The 16449-nt window shown below is 63.9% G+C and overlaps 1 protein-coding gene across 29 annotated transcripts in view; it reads right to left on the reverse strand.

Annotated features, from left to right (window-relative positions):
• The window catches only part of KIF1A (kinesin family member 1A), a 96952-nt gene that overhangs the window by 11099 nt on the left and 69404 nt on the right, over window positions 1–16449 (reverse strand). For 7 of the 29 annotated variants that reach the window (XM_079131319.1, XM_079131317.1, XM_079131293.1 and 4 more), the window contains 12 exons: window positions 15953–16038; window positions 14916–15054; window positions 14623–14797; window positions 13819–13909; window positions 12775–12893; window positions 11883–11938; window positions 11138–11246; window positions 10359–10425; window positions 10181–10265; window positions 7945–8050; window positions 5635–5661; window positions 318–341 (listed from right to left, as the gene is read on the reverse strand). In XM_079131319.1, coding sequence (XP_078987445.1) covers window positions 318–341; window positions 5635–5661; window positions 7945–8050; window positions 10181–10265; window positions 10359–10425; window positions 11138–11246; window positions 11883–11938; window positions 12775–12893; window positions 13819–13909; window positions 14623–14797; window positions 14916–15054; window positions 15953–16038 — 1084 coding nt within the window. The remainder of the gene's footprint in view (window positions 1–317; window positions 342–5634; window positions 5662–7944; window positions 8051–10180; window positions 10266–10358; window positions 10426–11137; window positions 11247–11882; window positions 11939–12774; window positions 12894–13818; window positions 13910–14622; window positions 14798–14915; window positions 15055–15952; window positions 16039–16449) is intronic. The other 22 variants (XM_079131318.1, XM_079131299.1, XM_079131300.1 and 19 more) reach the window with 5 other exon arrangements.

The raw sequence follows: 16449 nt of genomic DNA on the forward strand, positions 1-16449 counted from the left end.
AGTACCTCAGGCCCAACGGCCACCTGTAGTCACCCCTTTCCACGCAAGCACCCTCTCAAGGGCCAGTGCAGACACACTGACAGACAGCAGGCAGCATGTCTCCTGCTCGGCCCAGCCTGGGTGCAGGGCACGGGGGCCTCGGGTCAGGGACCAGGGCGGGGCCGCCATTGGGCACACAGAGCCAGGGAGAGGTCCAGGGGAAGTGGGGACAGCGGGCGACCAGAAGGGGGCACAGAGCAGGTGGACACCAGAGGAGAAAGGGAGTAGACAGAGCTGAGGGAACAGCAGGCGAGGGTGGCAAGAAGAGTGGGCTGTACCTAGTGTCATTTCCGAAGGACAGGCTGAGTGGTGCCAGGACACACACACACAGAAGAGAGCAAGAGTCAGATGCCACCCCAGGCACGCCTCCCACACCCGCAGCCCCAGCCTGGCCCTGAGAGGCCCTGCCCCAGGCCTGCAGCGGAGTCTGGGGCAGTCCCCAGCTGGCCCAGAGGTTGGGCCCTCTGTGGCCAGGCCTGCAGGCCAGAGCTGGTGCCTAGCGCAGCCTGGCCCAGAGTGAAGGCCTCCAAACTGCCCACCTGGAGTGCGCAGAGCCACCTCCCTGCCACGTGGCCTCGGAGTTCAGCACACCTGCCCACCTCCCTGCCACGAGGCCTCGGAGTTCAGCACACCTGCCCTCTGCTTATCTGCCTGAGGGGCGGTGGCTGTCCCTACTTGACCCAGAAGTCTTCGGATTCAGCAGCTAATGCGTGACCAAGGAGAGAAGAGGGGCTGACCATCACTGTCTCTGTGCCTGGGTCAGGCCTGGACCAGGGGACCACCAGCCCAGCCTCCTGCTGGGCCCAAGAGACCAACCTGCCTTGAAGCCACCAAGCCCCTGGACAGCTTCTCTGCTGCGAGTCTGCCTGTGCAGGCACGGCCCTCCTCTGTGCCCTCCCGCCCAGCTCAGGAGCCCCTGCCTGCCCTGTCCTGGGGCCCTTGCCCTCCACCCTGAGAAGATCACACCCGAGGAATGAACCTGGTAATGCCCTCTGGGGACACTTCTGGGGATGGGGTGGACTCTGCCCATGGGCCTGGGTGAAGGAGCCTGCAGTCCAGGTCCAGGGCCTCAAGCTGCTCAGACTGCAGCAAGCCAGGTGCTCTGAGAGCTGACCTGGGGTCTCTTGTGAGGCAGCCATGGGTATGTCCACAGCCAGGGTTGGACCTTCCCAGACCAGTGCACCATCCCCCAGCACCCAGGTGGCCACTGGACCAGGGTCCAACATGGACACAGTCATGATGCTGCCCACTGGTGACTTCCACACTGGTGGTCAGCCCTGGGCCTCAGAGGCCATCCACTCTGCTCAGGAGGCCCTGCACACACAGGTATCTCCACCAGCTGCACAGCCACAGCTCCCAGGTCCCAGGCAGCAGACCGGGAAGGCCAGGCAGGGAGGTCTTCAGCAATATTGCCAACTGCCCTCTGCCCCTGAAGCCTCCGCAGAGGGAGTGTGCACCCTGACCTGAGGCGATGGCCGAGGGTGGACAGGGTGGGGCAGGGGTGATGGGGGCACCAAGTGGGAACTGGGCTCAGCACCTCAACCACAGGGCAGCAAACTAAGGCCCAGAGAAGCTGAGAGGTGGCCAGTCTCCCACACAGCAAACCTCAGGAGCAGGTCTGGGAGGGCCTCAGAGGCCACAGGACACCCACTGCCCGAGTGGACCCAGGGCCTGCAGGGGACCTCTGTGCATCAAGCCACCCAGGAAGGGGCCTGTGCCCACACCTGAAGCCGCACTCTGCCCAACTCAAATGCAGCCAAACTCTATGCTGCGGGCGGGCTCCAGATGGAGTGCCCCAGAGGCTCGCCGTGCTGAAGCTCAGCCCCCCTGGGGGTCTCAGAGTGTAGAGATAACTGACCACGGTGTTCAGAGGCAGGGCCTTCGGGGTGACTGCTGTTAGATCAGGACATTGGATAGAGCCCCAGACTGAGCCCTAGGAGCTTTGTAATGTTCCAGAACACACACGTGCACCTCCTGTCTCTTGTCGCATGGTGCCCCTGCCACCTTGGGACTCCATCAGCAGAAGGCCATCACCAGAGGCAGCCCCACAACCACAGGCCAGAACCACGAGCCACAATAAACCTCTTCCCTCTATCCGCCACCCAGCCTCGGGTATCTGCCATGTTGTAGTAACAGTGGGCCAACGATCCTCATACCCACTGTAAAGGGCGTGCACCCCAACCCACGGAGGCAGAAACGCTGGAGGGTGTCCTGTGGACAGAGGACCTGGGCTGGCCCTGTAGGGCTTCACCGGCAGCTCTGCCGTGCCCGTCATCCTGCAGACCCTCCAAACCTGCCTGCTCTATAGCTGGGAAGCAGGCCCAGGGCAGGGACAGGCCCTTCCCAAGCCCACCACCAGTGGCCAGTCCCTGGGCCCGAGTGCTGGTAAGGCCATTCCAAGCCCCCACCCTGCCTGTGTCCCTCCCCTGGGGAGTCCCAGGCAGCGCCCCGATATCTGCAGATCAGCATGCTGTCCTCTGCTGCATGCCCCTGCCTGTCTGCAGATTCACGCCGCGAACCTGCGCTGAACGATGCTGGGCCCTCCGACAAGCCAGAGAACACCCTCTCTCCTCAAGAGCTCCACGCCTGGCTGGACACGCGTGCTCAGTAGATCAGGCAGGTCAGAGATGGCAGACACGCCAGACGGAGGGAGCGTGGCTGGAGGAGCTGTGCCCTGCCCCTCCCACCAGGACAACCAGCAGGTGCCGAAAAAGCAGGCTGTGGCCTCGTCCTGACTCCACCCGCCAGAGGCCACCCCCAGCAGTAGGGCAGGGTGGCAGTGGCTTCCTACCCGAGGGGTACACCAGCTGGGAGGCTGCCTTCATTCTGCTCCAGTGGTCGCCTGAGGGCTTGGCCGCAGAGGCTGCAGCCTTGGAGAGGGATCCTGAAGTGCAGGGCCGTGGCCTGGCTGGCCTGGCCAGGACGCCTCCCCGCTCTCCCGTCCCCTTTTTGGCCCACAATCAGACTCCTTCATGTCCTGGCTCAGTTCCTCCCCAGTGCAGCCTGCCCACCAGGGACCCCTGCCCGGCCCTCCCTCAGTCATCACAACACTGGGACCCTGAGGAAGGGCCACCTGTTCCAGGACAAGGCCTGCTGGTCAGCGTTCTGCCTGAGGGAGGGGTGGGTGAGCACCTTGGCCAGGCTTTGAACTTCCTGGACAGACAGCTTCCTGTGTGGCCCTGCATTTCCCTGTGGCTTGCAGGACCGAGGGATGGACAGCTGAGCCAGCAATGGCTGTGGGCCATGTGTGGAAGGGCAGGAGGGGACACTGAGGTCCATGGGACCCTGTGTCTGGGCCCCCCAGGAGGTTGGAGGAGGTCCCGCCCTCGGGCAGGGCTGCTCACAGATGCCCAGCTCCACGTCTGGTGGGAGGGGAGGGGAGCTGAGCCCTGAGCTGCTGTCGGCCGCCTGGGGTGGTCTGGGGAGAACTGCCCACAGACCTCGCTGCCCCTCGGGCCACCCACGCTGGCTCCTCCACGCGGGGCAGGCAGCACATGGAGCCCAGGGCACACGATGCTGCCACCTCGTCCTGGCCCCTGAGGTCTGCGTGTGTGACCTGCAGCGTCTCCCTGCAGTCTTTCCCAGGAGCTGAGCAGGGAGCTGCCAGGCTAGTTAGGAAGCAGGACCACAGCAGGCAGGTTCCTGTGCCACACTGCCAACCCCGCGCCGCCTGCCTACCCCACCGCACCCTGGGCCAACAGCTGTCCTGCTCGCCTCCGAGAAAGGAAATCGGAGTTGCAGACTTGGCCACTCCTACAACCAGCAGGGCTCAGTCTGGTGGCCTCAGGGTCCCTGCCCACTCCCCCACACCCGTCACCTGCTGGTTAGCAGCACTGCCCACCACAGGGGCACCCAGCCCACAGAACTGGGTCCAGGGAGGAGGCTGTCTTGGAGCTCTGACCTCCCCCACCCCAACCTTGAGGCCTCTTCTTGAAGTCCCAGACCTGCCGTCCCCTGAGGACTGACAAGCTCATCTCAGGAAGGGCACCAGTCACAGGAGGGCCCCGGTCCCCTTGCTGAGTACAGGGCACGCGCCGCAGGAGGCCTGGGGCTTGCTGAGGAGGAAACGCCTTCCTCTGCTGCTTGCCTCACCCAGAGCCTTCCTGGAGGCCCAGGTGTGGGCAGTGGGGCTTACCTGGGACCCCCCAACACCCTCAAACCTGAACACTGGACAGACATAACGGAACAAAATACAGAATGCCACAACGACAGGACTGGAAGCTTCCAAAGCCCGGGATACCAAAGACAGGCTCCCAGCCCCAGATAATTCTGAGCCCAGGAAGCCTGAGCCAGGCCAGCTCACCTCTAGGACGAGGCAGCAGGCCACCTCCTCCAGCAAGCCTGCCCCAGATGACCGCAGGACAGGAGAGCGAGGCCTACCCAGGGCACTGTGGGCTGTGCCCCTTCTTGGGAGTGGCCACCTCTGTAGCTGTCCCTGGGCGGGGCTCTGCCTCACCCAGCTCCAGGCCCCCAGCAGCCTTTGAGGGAGATGTGCTCACTAGGCAGACACATCCATGTGCACGCCCCAGGGCAGGCCGTGTCCCATGACCCCGTGGGGTGCCTTCCAGGCTCCGTGGGCCCTCAGCTAGTTACTTGGCACACAGTCAGGCCACTACCTGTACTGGCTCATCGCCACCATGATCTGATAAGGACAGAACCTCAAGAAGTCCTGGCTGTGTCCACCCTGCCCTGGGGCTCTGTCCAGGGAGAGGGCCAATACTTTCTGGCTAGATAGCTTAAAGACTCAAATGTTCATGGCTTCAAAACAGCCCCTCCACAAAATGATCACCACGAAGCCCTGGCCACTACCCCACAGGCCGGGAAGGGGATGCTGCGGACTGGCTTTTGGAATGCCCCTTTAACAAAGCCTCGGTCAGGGACTTGAGGCCATCTCAGGGCCTTCCTGAGCCCCTGAACCAAGTCAAGGAAGGGTGGGGGCCCTTTGGCCAGGGAGCGCAGCTGCAGCTTCTGTGCCTTCAGTGGGTTTGAATCTGGAACAAGCCAAACCCAGGGACCCACTGGTCTCCATGAACTCGCTGCCTGCCACTTCCAAAGTGTAAGGCTTGGCCACAAGCAGGCCAGGAGCCTGGAGTGCATCCCTCCTCTGGCCTGGCCAGGCAAGGGGCTCGGCAGCTGTGGGACAGCGGGATGTGAGCTGCCTAATGACTTGGTCCCTGCACTTTGGCTCTGCCCACCATGGCCCTTGCAGGGAGGGCCTGGCCCTTGCGCACTGGGGCAGCCGAAGGCAGCCTGACCTGCATGCAGGAGACACCTGTGCCCACTGCGGCCAGGATGGGGTGTCAGCAGGGGGTGGGCAAGGCTGTGGGAGGAAGAGGCCAGCCAGCATCTACAAGGCAGGGAACTACGGAGCAGCCACAATTAAGAGGGGCAGGGAGCACTCAGCCATAGGGGAGGAGCAAAGAAAACCAGAACCATATTCCAAGGAAATAAAGTAACAAAGTGGAGAAACAGGAGGGAATGGTGAGCAAGTTTATAAGAATCAAAAAGCTGGAAATTAAATGTTCAGGGTTGTGTGGGCAATCAGGGAAGGAGGGAGGGGAGAGGCCAAGAGGAAACCAGGGACATGACTGATACCTAGGTATGTCCGAATCAAGAAACTGCCTGCAAAACACAAACAGTCAGAGGTTAGTGCAGGTCATGGGGTGTGGGGACAGCAACGGGGGCAGCAGCACGGGGCAGCAGGGGAGGCACCTGTGGCTGGCAGACCCACTCTGAGCCAGGGAGGCTGCAAAGCATGGAGCTGGGAGCAGGGGCGGTGGGGGAGGCTGAAGCCATGGCCAAGCGCTCGGGCAGCCCGAGGCCCGGGGACAGAGCTGGGACAGCCCCGCCCACCATGGAGTCCATTCTCGGAAAGCCCTGGCCCATGCAGGCCCTCCAGGAGGGAGTCACAGGCTGTGCCTGCCTGGGGCCACCAGCTGAGGAAAATCCTTCTTGGGATGGGGTGCCAGGGAAGCACCAGCAGGGTTGGGAGCCAAGCAAGGGAGGAAGCATCCGGGCCAGTCTACACTCCACCCCTGGACGTGCCTGCCCCCATCCTGGGACCCAGGGCTCACCCCAGGCACAGGACTGGGCCCACCCTCACTGCTCACCCCCCAGGAGCAGGACTGAAACCCTTCAGCGACAGGTTCCTGGACCCCAGGAGTGGGCAGAGCCTGTGTAGCCAAGCCCTTCTGCTTGAGGTCCAGCAGGCACATCCTACATCACCCTCAGCTTAGCCAGGGCCAAGGCCACCAGAGCAGCCCTTAGCAGCCAGGCTGGCCAGAGGAGGACAGGAGACCCTGGAGATACAGCCCTCAGCACAAGGAGACAGCAGGGCGGGCAGAGGTGGGAGGAGGACACTCCCACCCACACCTCCTCCTGCCTCCTTCACTCCCTGCCTGAGGATCCTGGCGTGGCCTGCACAAAGGAGGGGTCAGAGGTCGGGGAATGAGGTCATCTCCCAGGCCCCAAAGTACCACTCAGAGGCAGACAGGCCCTCCAGACCCCCACCCTTCCCCCTAGGTTCTGCTCCCCCAAGACAGGCATGGTGGCCCACACCCCACGGGCAGCACCCACACCCACATGCCTCCTAGGGGTGCAGTCTCGTGGTGGCAGGAGACTGAGGACAGAGGAAGGCCCACGCTCCGGCCCACCCCACTGCTGCCTCCCTCCCCTGCTGGCCGTGACCCCAGCCTGCCCTTCCTGGTGCCATCTGTAGGCGCGAACGCCCAGCTGGCCCCACCCTCTGGACAAGGCCCAGGTCAGCTCTGCGAGGTGCCAGCAGGATGAGCATCAGAGCCGCAGCTGCTCATCAAGGTCTCCGCCTCCACCCTGTCACCCTGTCCACTGTCCCCACTGCCCTCTGGTGGGGGTGTCTCCACTGCCCTGGCTCCACCTGAAGCTGCCCGGTTACTCCTGGTGCCTGGGGCTGACCCCGCCTGTCCTGTCCTGGGTGTCTGAAGATGCAGCTCTCTCTGGCCCTGGGAGTGGGGCACTGCGCCGTCCCCCAGGGGACCCATCCTGCGGGCCAGGCTCCCTGGCAGGGATATGGCCCCTCACTGGTCTCCAAGCACACCCGGCCCTCAAAGCCTCTCTTCCTTCGAACAGCTCCCAGCTCAGTCTCCAAGGGTGAGAGCATGGCTCCAGTGTGCTGGGCCCTCGGGGACAGCCTGGCTGGGCTCGGGCCCCTACCAGATTTCCTACAAACCCTCTGGACAGTCACGCCTAGCTGGACATGCCCCTGAGGAGGGTGGCTCCCACAGTCCCCGACACCAGTCAGCCTCAGATGCCACCTCTCTCACATTCTGCCCATCCTGTCAAACCCCCACAGGCCAGCCAGAATGTCCCCGAGGCTCAGGGGCCCCTCCACTGCCCAGATGCCAGGGCTGCACCCATCCATGCTGCAAAGATCTTGATCACCCCAGGAACTTAGGAAGAAACTGCTCGTTGATGAGAAGCATGTGACAAGCAGAGTCCTGGGGTCATACCTCCACCCTGAGCTGCTGGGCCACCAGCTCTGGGACCCCATCCCAGGACCTGACAGGTCCCAGAGTGCCCACCCTGGGTTGGACCTTGGGAGCAGGGTCTGCTGGTCCACCCACTGTCCCATGCTGTGGACTTCCTGAAGACAGGACCCGGCTCCTCCTCCAAGCCCACGCTGGAGGAGCCCTCTGCCTGGTGTCACGGTGGCGTGAGCCATGACGAGGTCTCCACTAGGCAAGAGGCCGGAGGCCACCAGCCCCACTCACGCACCTTCCACTGGTGTCAGAAAGGAGGGCAGGAAGGTGCTGGGGCCAGACACATGAGGGCTGTGTCAGCAGAGGCCACAGGGCTGGGTGCTGGCTGGGTCTGTCTCCAGGGAGTCAGGAGCAGAGCCCACCGAGAGCCCACCCCTCAGGGACTCACCGGTCATCCTGGGCTGGGTGGACGTAACCAGATGACAGGATGTTGAGGGACAAGATATTGGGGTCGATCAGGGACTCGTCCGTCTCTGGAGTGTTTCGGATGCGACCTGCAGGAGGGACCGTTGACAGGTATCACTTCCCCGGAAGGCCAGCAGGGGGCAGGGGTGGAGCCCGGTTAGTGAGCAGCTGCCAGGGCGGCGGGATGGTCAGGGCACCAGGGGCACAGGGAGGTTGGGCCCTGGCCAGCCACTGCCCTGCGATGGCTTTCCTGCACCTTCTGATAGACCCTACCTGCCTACCTAGAGTGCACAGGCCTCACACCTGCTGGGAAGAGCTTAGCCAGGGGAGAGGCTCCTGCTTCTTTTTATGCTTAAAAATAACAGTAAAGGAGAGAGAAACGAGCAGGGCCGGCCTGAGCTCCCTGGGCTGGCACTTCCCACAGAGACCCTGGGACCTGCACCTGGATGTCGCCCGTGCCTGAGGTAGGCAGCTTCCTCCAACGGATTGAACGCCACGCTCACGCGAAGGAGCAGACGGATGGCTCACACCGAGCCAGTGGGAGCGAGTGGCCGCTCCACTCCTCTGCCACCCCTGGAAATGGCCAGGATGTGTCTGCACACGGGGCCACACTGCCCTGTTGCTCTGACCTGTGCTTTGCAGCACTGGGTTCTGGGAAGAGGTGGGTGTGGGCTCCTGCAACGTGCCCTCCTATGCCAGGGCCCTCCAGGACTTGGGTGCCCATGACAGGGAGGGGCCCAGAGCAGGACCTCAGCCCTGAAGATGGCAGAGCTCTGCCTGTGGGGAGTCTGCTGAGCACCTCTGGTCAGGACAGGGACGGGTGGGGGCTGGACTGGGGTCCTGCTCCCTAGTCACCTGCCCTCCAACCCTCCCCAGCCTCAAGGGACCCACTGACCCAGAGCTCAGCACTGCCCCAGGGTCTCTCCTGTCCCCGCCCCTTTTGCTGGCCCCTCCCAGCCTTTGGGGAGGGACCCGAGCTGGGGGAGGCTGTGAACAGGGATCCCGGGTCCTAAGGGCCAACAGCAAAGTCCACTGCCTCCAGAAGGCGATGTGCTGTGAACCACCATGGCCAGTGGAGGCCTGCTGGTTGGAGAACCCCAGAGGCAGAGCCTGATGCTTCTAGACGGGCCTGTGAACTCCAGGGTCTCCCTGATCCCTTTCAGTCCTACCCTTCCCCATGGGGGACACCAGTGTCCACGTTTTGAAAGCTGGATCACGGGGTGGGCTCAGGGTATGCATCCGAACTGGAGGGACCTGGGCGAGGACAGACCCTATGGCCAATAAGGACAGAGCTGTGTGCAGACCCCTCCCTGCCCCTCCAGGGTGCAGGCACTGGGCCCAGGATGCCAACATCCACCCAAGATGGCCAGGTTCAGAGGCCAGCTGTGTTGGGCCTGATCTCTGCCTTTGGATTGGTTCACTCTTTCAGGTCTAGCCGGATCTGACATCTCATGCTTGTTCTGACTCGTGTGAAATTAGACACAAAGGTCATAAAGTAAGCATTTTCCCTGGTGCCCCAGGAACCTCCCTGCCCATGGCTGACTCTGGGACAAAGAGCAAGGGATAGGGTCCCTGAGCCCCGACCCTGCCCTGCCACCAAGAGGCAGGGGTGGGGCTCACTCAGTCACACACTGAGAGGGACACCTGTCTGTGCCCCAGAGTGAGAAGAGGAAGGAAGCATCTGATAGGTGAACACAAGAAGTCACGAGAAACTCCAAGACTGTTGCGGTGGCCAAGCTGCATGGGTTTCCCCGAAGCATTCACCCTGGATTCCCAGCCCCACGCAGGACCAGACTGCCACCTGTGTACAGGGGTCACTGCAGGTGACGGGAGGCTGAGGTCCCAGGAGTGGTGGGTGCTCTGGAGTTGCCTGGGCAGACAGGCCTGCCTGGAGAACAGCTCTGCGTGGTCCCTCCCACAGCCAGAGACCGGGATGGCCCTGCCACCCACAGCCAGGTCAGGCAGGCAGGCCAGAGAGCATCCATCTGGGACTTCCAGCCTCCAGAGCACCGTGAAGCCACCTCGTGAGTGGCACGTGGTGCCCACAGCCCCAGAATCCTGACACAGGTTAGGTAGGAATTTGGGAATCATCACCAGGTCCAAGGCTCTTCTTTTCAGCCAAGGGGCTGCAGCACAGAGAGGTTTCAGGACTTAGCCAGGCCACACAGCATCAGGGGCACACCCAGCCCAGCCCTGAGGCAGCCCGGTGCCCCACTCACCCACGACCAGCTCACGCACTTCCTTCCAGCGGATGTGGCTGCCCGTCTCGTGCAGCAGAGTCACGGTTATCCGCCTCTGGATGCCCTGCGGGGCACCGGGAGTGGGGACAGTCAGAGCCCAGCTCCACGTGGGGCCAGGGCAGGTGGGAGCACTGTGGGGGCTGGCGGGGCTTCTCACCTGGTGGAGCAGGAAGGTCCCCATGCAGGGCATGCCGCCACGGTGGTCCACCACAGCAGGGATGTAGCTGGAGAGAGAGGCGTGAGCTGCCGGCTCCTCCAGCCCCGCCCGCAGCACGCCCTGGTCCCAGGGCGGACGGCGCGGGAACAGGAAGCCATGCCCACAGGTGGAACCCTGTTCAGCGGACAGTTAGCTGGGCACTAAAAGCCAGGCCATGCCTCCTTGACCATCACCCCCAAGCCCTGCCCACAGCAGGGAGGTGACGAGTCCCTGAAAAGTCACAGCAGAGCTCTGACGCTCCCCGTGCAGGGCTCCTGTCCCACCACACAGCCAAGCTCAGGCCTGCCCTCCGCCCCCCTGCTCACCCAGCCACAGCCGGCTCAGAGCACGGGCAGGCCCACCCTGCACCGTGGCCTGGGAACCTGGCTCCCTCCGCCTCCCCCCTCTTCTTCCACAGTCCTTGGCCACCTCTGACAGCCCTCCACGCCTGCCACCGCCAGCCCCAGCCCTGAGCCAACCCTGGGTCCGTGACCAGGTGCTCAGCCCTGTCAGGCCACCAGCCCCAAGACTGTCTGTCAGCCACACGCCTGAGGCAGGGGCCTCCTGCACCTTCCCCAGCACCAAGGCGGCCACCCACACAGCCACCTGCGAGCCCTGCCCAGAGGACAGCTGGTGCTGGGAACCCCCAGGCTCACCCCGGCCCCTCCTCCCCCACCCTCCACGAGGTCCTGGGGACCCGTCCCCCCGGGGGGGGGGGGGGAGCTGTGCGTGGCACTCACTCGCCATTGGCCTCCAGCTCGCAGATCTCGAAGTAGACCAGCAGGTCGTACTTGCAGTGGCAGGGCCCCGGGCAGGGCCGGGTCAGCGTGCTGAGCTTGGTAGCAGGCACTGGGGGCAGGAAGGACACACATGATGGACCCCTGACCTGCCACATGTGAGGGCACGGTGGGGCGTCCACCAAGGTGGCAAGGCACCTGCCCTGTCCTCAAGAGAAAAGCCCAGCAGCCAAGCCTGGCACAGTCAGACTGAGGGGTCAACCTGCACTGGACTTGGGAGCAGACATGTCCCCTGGCTTTCTCTGTGACCCAGGTGGGAGGAACACATGGCCTCACACACCCAGGCACGTGCCCTTGCCGAGGAACCCAGCCGGCGGCAGAGCCTGAGCTCAGGGGCCTCTCTGTGCTGCCTGGCCCGAGGCTTCAGCCACAGCCTGCGGCACCTGGCCCAGCAGGCCCCACCTCGGTCCCCACTGGCTCTTCACTTGTGTCCAGCTCCTGTGCCCCAGGGGCCCCTCACAAAGTCCTTCCTCTGTCAAGTCCCATCTGAGAGCTCACTGATTCACCTGACAACCGTGGATCCCAATGTCTGCCCGCAGACTGGGGCAGACAGCAGCACAGGAGCCACGGGCGTGGAAGGCCCCTCCACAGTGTCCCCAGCCTGCAAGACCCCGCCTCACAGCAGGGTCCCTCACGGCCGGCCCGAGCCCAGGCACTGGCCCTGGTGAGCCAGGAGACCCCGGCATACCTGGCTTGGACAGCGGCATGACCCGAGGGAAGTGTCGGCGGGAGGGCCTCAGGGGGCTGTGGAGAAAGAGAGGCCGCGTGAGGGGACTCTGCAGCCTGGCGCCTGGCTGGCCGCTGGCCCCACGTCTGTCCCTGCTGCCCTCTCTCCCATCAGGCCCAGGAAAGGCCTGATCTCAGGCCCTGGACCTGTGTGGATGGAAGAGAGGACCCCCAGGACCCCAGGCTCTGTCCCAGAGGCCCAAGGCCACCAAAAACCAGGAGGGTGGACTCTGGTGGCCAGCCCAGAGGCTTCAGGACAGAAGATCCCTGACTTCTCCAGGGCAGATGAATCCTGGCATCCAGCACCCCCTCTCCCCTTGGTGCCAGGGAGGCCCCCAGCTCTGGTCCCACTCCACAGTGGAGGGGAGACAGAGCTGGGAAGGTCTGGGCTGCCGACATCGTGCACAGGTCTCCCACGTGAGTGTCCAGGAGCGCTCAGCCTGGCCCAGAGGCCTCTATCCCACCCTCTGGGGCCCAGGGTGAGGTAGACGCCCACTCTCAGGGTCCAGGAAAGACTGTCCCAGCTCTGTCTTTCTGAGCCCCCAGGAGGCTACATGGGGTGAGGAGTGGATGGATGTCCCCAGATGGAAATACTGGACAGCATCCTGGACACTACTCATGCTCCGCTGGAGGCCAAGTTCCCAGAACTGACACTTTTTCAGAACCCCTCCTCAGTTCTGAGACAGAAGCCAGAGCTCTGTCCAGGCCACCCTGAGTCCTGCAGGCCCCAGGTCAGTGGCCTCTGGGGCAGACGGGAGGGGTCAGAGGCGCATGGGCTCTGCAGCCTGCAAGTGCTGCACAAGAAGCTGTAGGCAGGACGCTGGGCGTGGCCCTCCCATGGGCCTGGCGCTGACCTGAGCACATCCTTGCAGAGAGGCGGGAATGGGTGCTGCTGGTAGTGGCCAAAGACCTCGAACACAATGGGCTGGCTCCTGATGTACTCGATGAAGGACCTGGTCACCTCCACCGCGATCTGGACATCAGAAAGCACTCCGCCTCAGGCACGAGCCAGGCTCTGGGGGCACCCGCTGGCCCACCCTTGCCCACCAGGGGCCAACTTGACCTCTCCTCCCCAAACACACTCAGGCCAGGCACCAGTGGGCAGCCCTGGCCACTGTCCCCAAGGCATCTGGGGCCGCACAGCTCAGCTGCTCTTCAGAACTCGGAGCTTGAGAAGGAGACCGGGCCAAGGGCTCTTGTGCCAGCCTTGCCTGCCCACTCACTACCTTATGGGGTGAATGTGCACCCCCCAGATTCCTGCACATAAGTACCGACCCCAGGGCCTCGGGACGCAACTGTTTATGTGAATGACCAATAGAGTAAGGTCCAATGTGCCTGGGGGACCTGCACAGACACGGGGAGAGGCCCCAGGGGCAGCCACCCTGCTGCCACCTGGATCTCGGGCTTCCAGCCTCCAGAACCAGGACAACGAGTTGCTGTGAGCTGGTGTCACAGCAGCCAGCCAGACGTGCACTCCTGGGCCTGGCCCTTGGATGCTGGCCACCTGGTGGCTCTCACCATCACCAGGTCAGCTCTCCCCCACCTCTCAGCCCCTTGCTGCTCACTGGGCCTCCCTCCTGCCTGCGGCTCTCCTGGTCCCTCACTGTGCTCAGACATCCGTGGCCCTCCGTGGGCCTGCCTCCACTCTGACCCTACCCGGGCAGGGCTGCCCGTGCCGGGTCCCTGAGCCCTCAGCACACCCCAGCCAGGACCTCCCTGGACACGCTGTGCCTGCGTCTGCTCTTCGGGGCTCCTGCTGCCCTGCTACCCAGCCGCAGGCCCACCCCACAGGGCACTGGAAGCAGTGTCCAACTGAGCTGCTCAGAGAGGGAGGGAGTGCACAGCGCCGTCCGGAGCCGGACTCGGGGCGAGGGGAGCGGCCGGGTCTCAGGACGTACGTTCTGGACGTGGTAGAAGCCGAGCGGGGGGCCCCGGCCCGTGTTCTTCAGGGGCTCCGTGGAGAAGGCCTCGTCGTGGCGGTGGATGAAGCTGCGGGGGGGAGCGCACTTGGTGGGGGGCCCGGGCAGGGACCACAGGCCTGTGCATGGGAAAGCTCTCCTGCCTTCGCAGCCCCAGCCTGTGCTTGGCTTGTGCCCTGGCCCGAGAGCCTCCTCCAAGCTCCTGTCCTGACCGTTAAGGGACAGAAGGCAGGGCAGCCTGGGGGCAGGGGGAGGGCAGCCTAGGACAGAGGGCAGGGCAGCCTGGGGGACAGGGGGAGGGCAGCCCAGAGGACAGAGGACAGGGCAGCCTGGGGGACAGGGGGAGGGCAGCCCAGAGGACAGAGGACAGGGCAGCCTGGGGGACAGGGGAAGGGCAGCCCAGAGGACAGAGGACAGGGCAGCCTAGGACAGAGGACAGGGCAGCCTGGGGACAGAGGGCAGGACAGCCTGGGGACAGAGGACAGGACAGCCTGGGGAAAGAGGACAGGGCAGCCTGGGGACAGAGGACAGGGCAGCCTGGGGACAGAGGACAGGACAGTCTGTGGACAGAGGGCAGGTCAGCCTGGGGACAGAGGGCAGGTCAGTCTGGGGACAGAGGATAGGGCAGCCTGGGGACAGAGGGCAGGACAGCCTGGGGACAGAGGGCAGGGCAGCCTGGGGACAGAGGGAAGGGCTACCCAGGGGATGAAGGACAGGGCAGCCTGGGGACAGACAATAGGGCAGCCTGGGATGGAGGCAGCCTGGGATGGAGGACAGGCTCACTTAAACTGGCAGAAGATGTCAGCGTATTCGGCAGAGATGCTGGACGCCTGCAGGACAGTCACACGGAAAGTGAACGTGCTACCCAGGCGCAGGTGGTCCAGGGCCGCATCCAGGGACCCGTCCAGGACGGCTTTCTCAGGGCTGTCCAGCAGGAGACCTTCTGGGGACACCGCTGCTGGGAGTCAGCAGAGAGCAAGGGGTCTCCAGGCCGTCCACGGCTACATGGGTGGGGCTGGCGGCCAGTCTCAGAGCCCCAGCCTCAGGGCGCCACGTCCCTGGGTGGGGTCACCTACCTGAGCAGGTGTTGTTGTTGACCTCATCGGCCGAGGGCCCAGCGTCTGCGCCCTGGCCCTGGCCTTCCACAATGCGCAGCTCTTCCTGAGAGGTCCCTGAGCGGGCCAGGCCCACCCCAGCACAGGACTCGGACTGAAACTGCAGAGCACAGCGTTGGCCTGGGAGTGGGGAGCTCCAGGTGGCCCTGCCCCACGCCGCCCACGGGAGGGTGTGCGCCTGGGTACGCCTGCCCTGCCATGGGTGGGGAGCCCCCTCCTCAGCCTGCCTCCCCTCTGTGACTGCAGGCTAGACCTACTGAGGCACAAGCCATCTTGGAAGGAACAGGAGACAGGCCTTCGGGAGAGGGCAGCAGCAGCTGTGGACTTGAGTTCTGTCCCCTCAGCTGCGGCCCTTTCCATGGGCAGGACACAGGTGACCACCTGCTGCTGGGAATTCCTAGCACTGACGACCCCTCCAAGAGAGGGAAACTCACACCCTGCTCAGTGTGCTGAGGGGTGGCCCCAGTGACAGGGCAGCCAGGCAGGCACAGGGCAGAAGACAGTCTAAGGAAAGATGAGACCCGAGCCGGTCATCAAGAGACCGTCCCCTCTTCTCTTATCTCCTGGGAGCAGAAGAGGGAGCCCTGAGTCTGGTCCCTCTCCACGAGGCTAGAGGTGGGTGACCCCAGCAGGGCCTCCCTCGTTCTCAAAGGTGCAGAGTTGGGGAGGCAGGGGAGGCGGGTAAGGTGGGGTGGGAAAACCACGTGCTGCAGGAACCCAGAGAAGAGCCAGCTCAAGAGAAGGGGCCCTGGGCACGTCCCCCCAGAGCTCATCCCACCCCCAACTCCATCCTCTGCTGTAAGACACAGGAAAGGCCAGGAGGATGGATGGGAGCCAGAGCAGGGGCATTGCACGCTGTAGAAAGCAAGACTGGACAGGCCTGTGCTTGAGGACGCAAGGAGAGAGCCAAGGAGACCCAGAGCCCAGGGGGCCGGCAGCGGGCACCTGGGGTTGGGTGGGATGGTGCCCCCGCTGTGTAGGGCCAAAGCACACTGTACCTTCTCGAAATGCTGGTCGTCAAAGGAGATCTTAGCGGTTCCTGACTGGCGGACACCAGAGCCATAATCAGGGGCCTCTTCGTCAGCTGCAAGAGGAACCAAGGAGGTGCTGGGTCCAGCCGGTCCCCGTGGTGGACAGAGCCAGATCGAGGGCCTGGGGCCAGACATGGAACCAGGACCGATGGCCAGATTACCTGCTCTAGGGACAGCCAACATCGCCAGCCACAGTTCAGTAACAACCAGGGTGGCGACTAGGCACAATGACCTGGGCAGTAGCTGCCCAGGAGCCTGCACATGGCCATGTCCTTGTCACCACAACTATGTTGTCAAAACCTGACGCTGACCCCACCCAGATGCTGGGGCAGAGCCCATGCCACGACCCACGAAAAGTCACTGTGGCAGCCATCTGGACGCTCAGTGGCCCCAGGATGGCCATCAGCTGACCATGGCCTTCAAAGCTCCCGGTGGTTTCTCTTTGTGCTTGGGACAAGACCCAA

Source organism: Sciurus vulgaris, assembly GCF_902686455.1.
Source record: "Sciurus vulgaris genome assembly, chromosome: 3".
Classification (NCBI taxonomy): domain Eukaryota; kingdom Metazoa; phylum Chordata; class Mammalia; order Rodentia; family Sciuridae; genus Sciurus; species Sciurus vulgaris.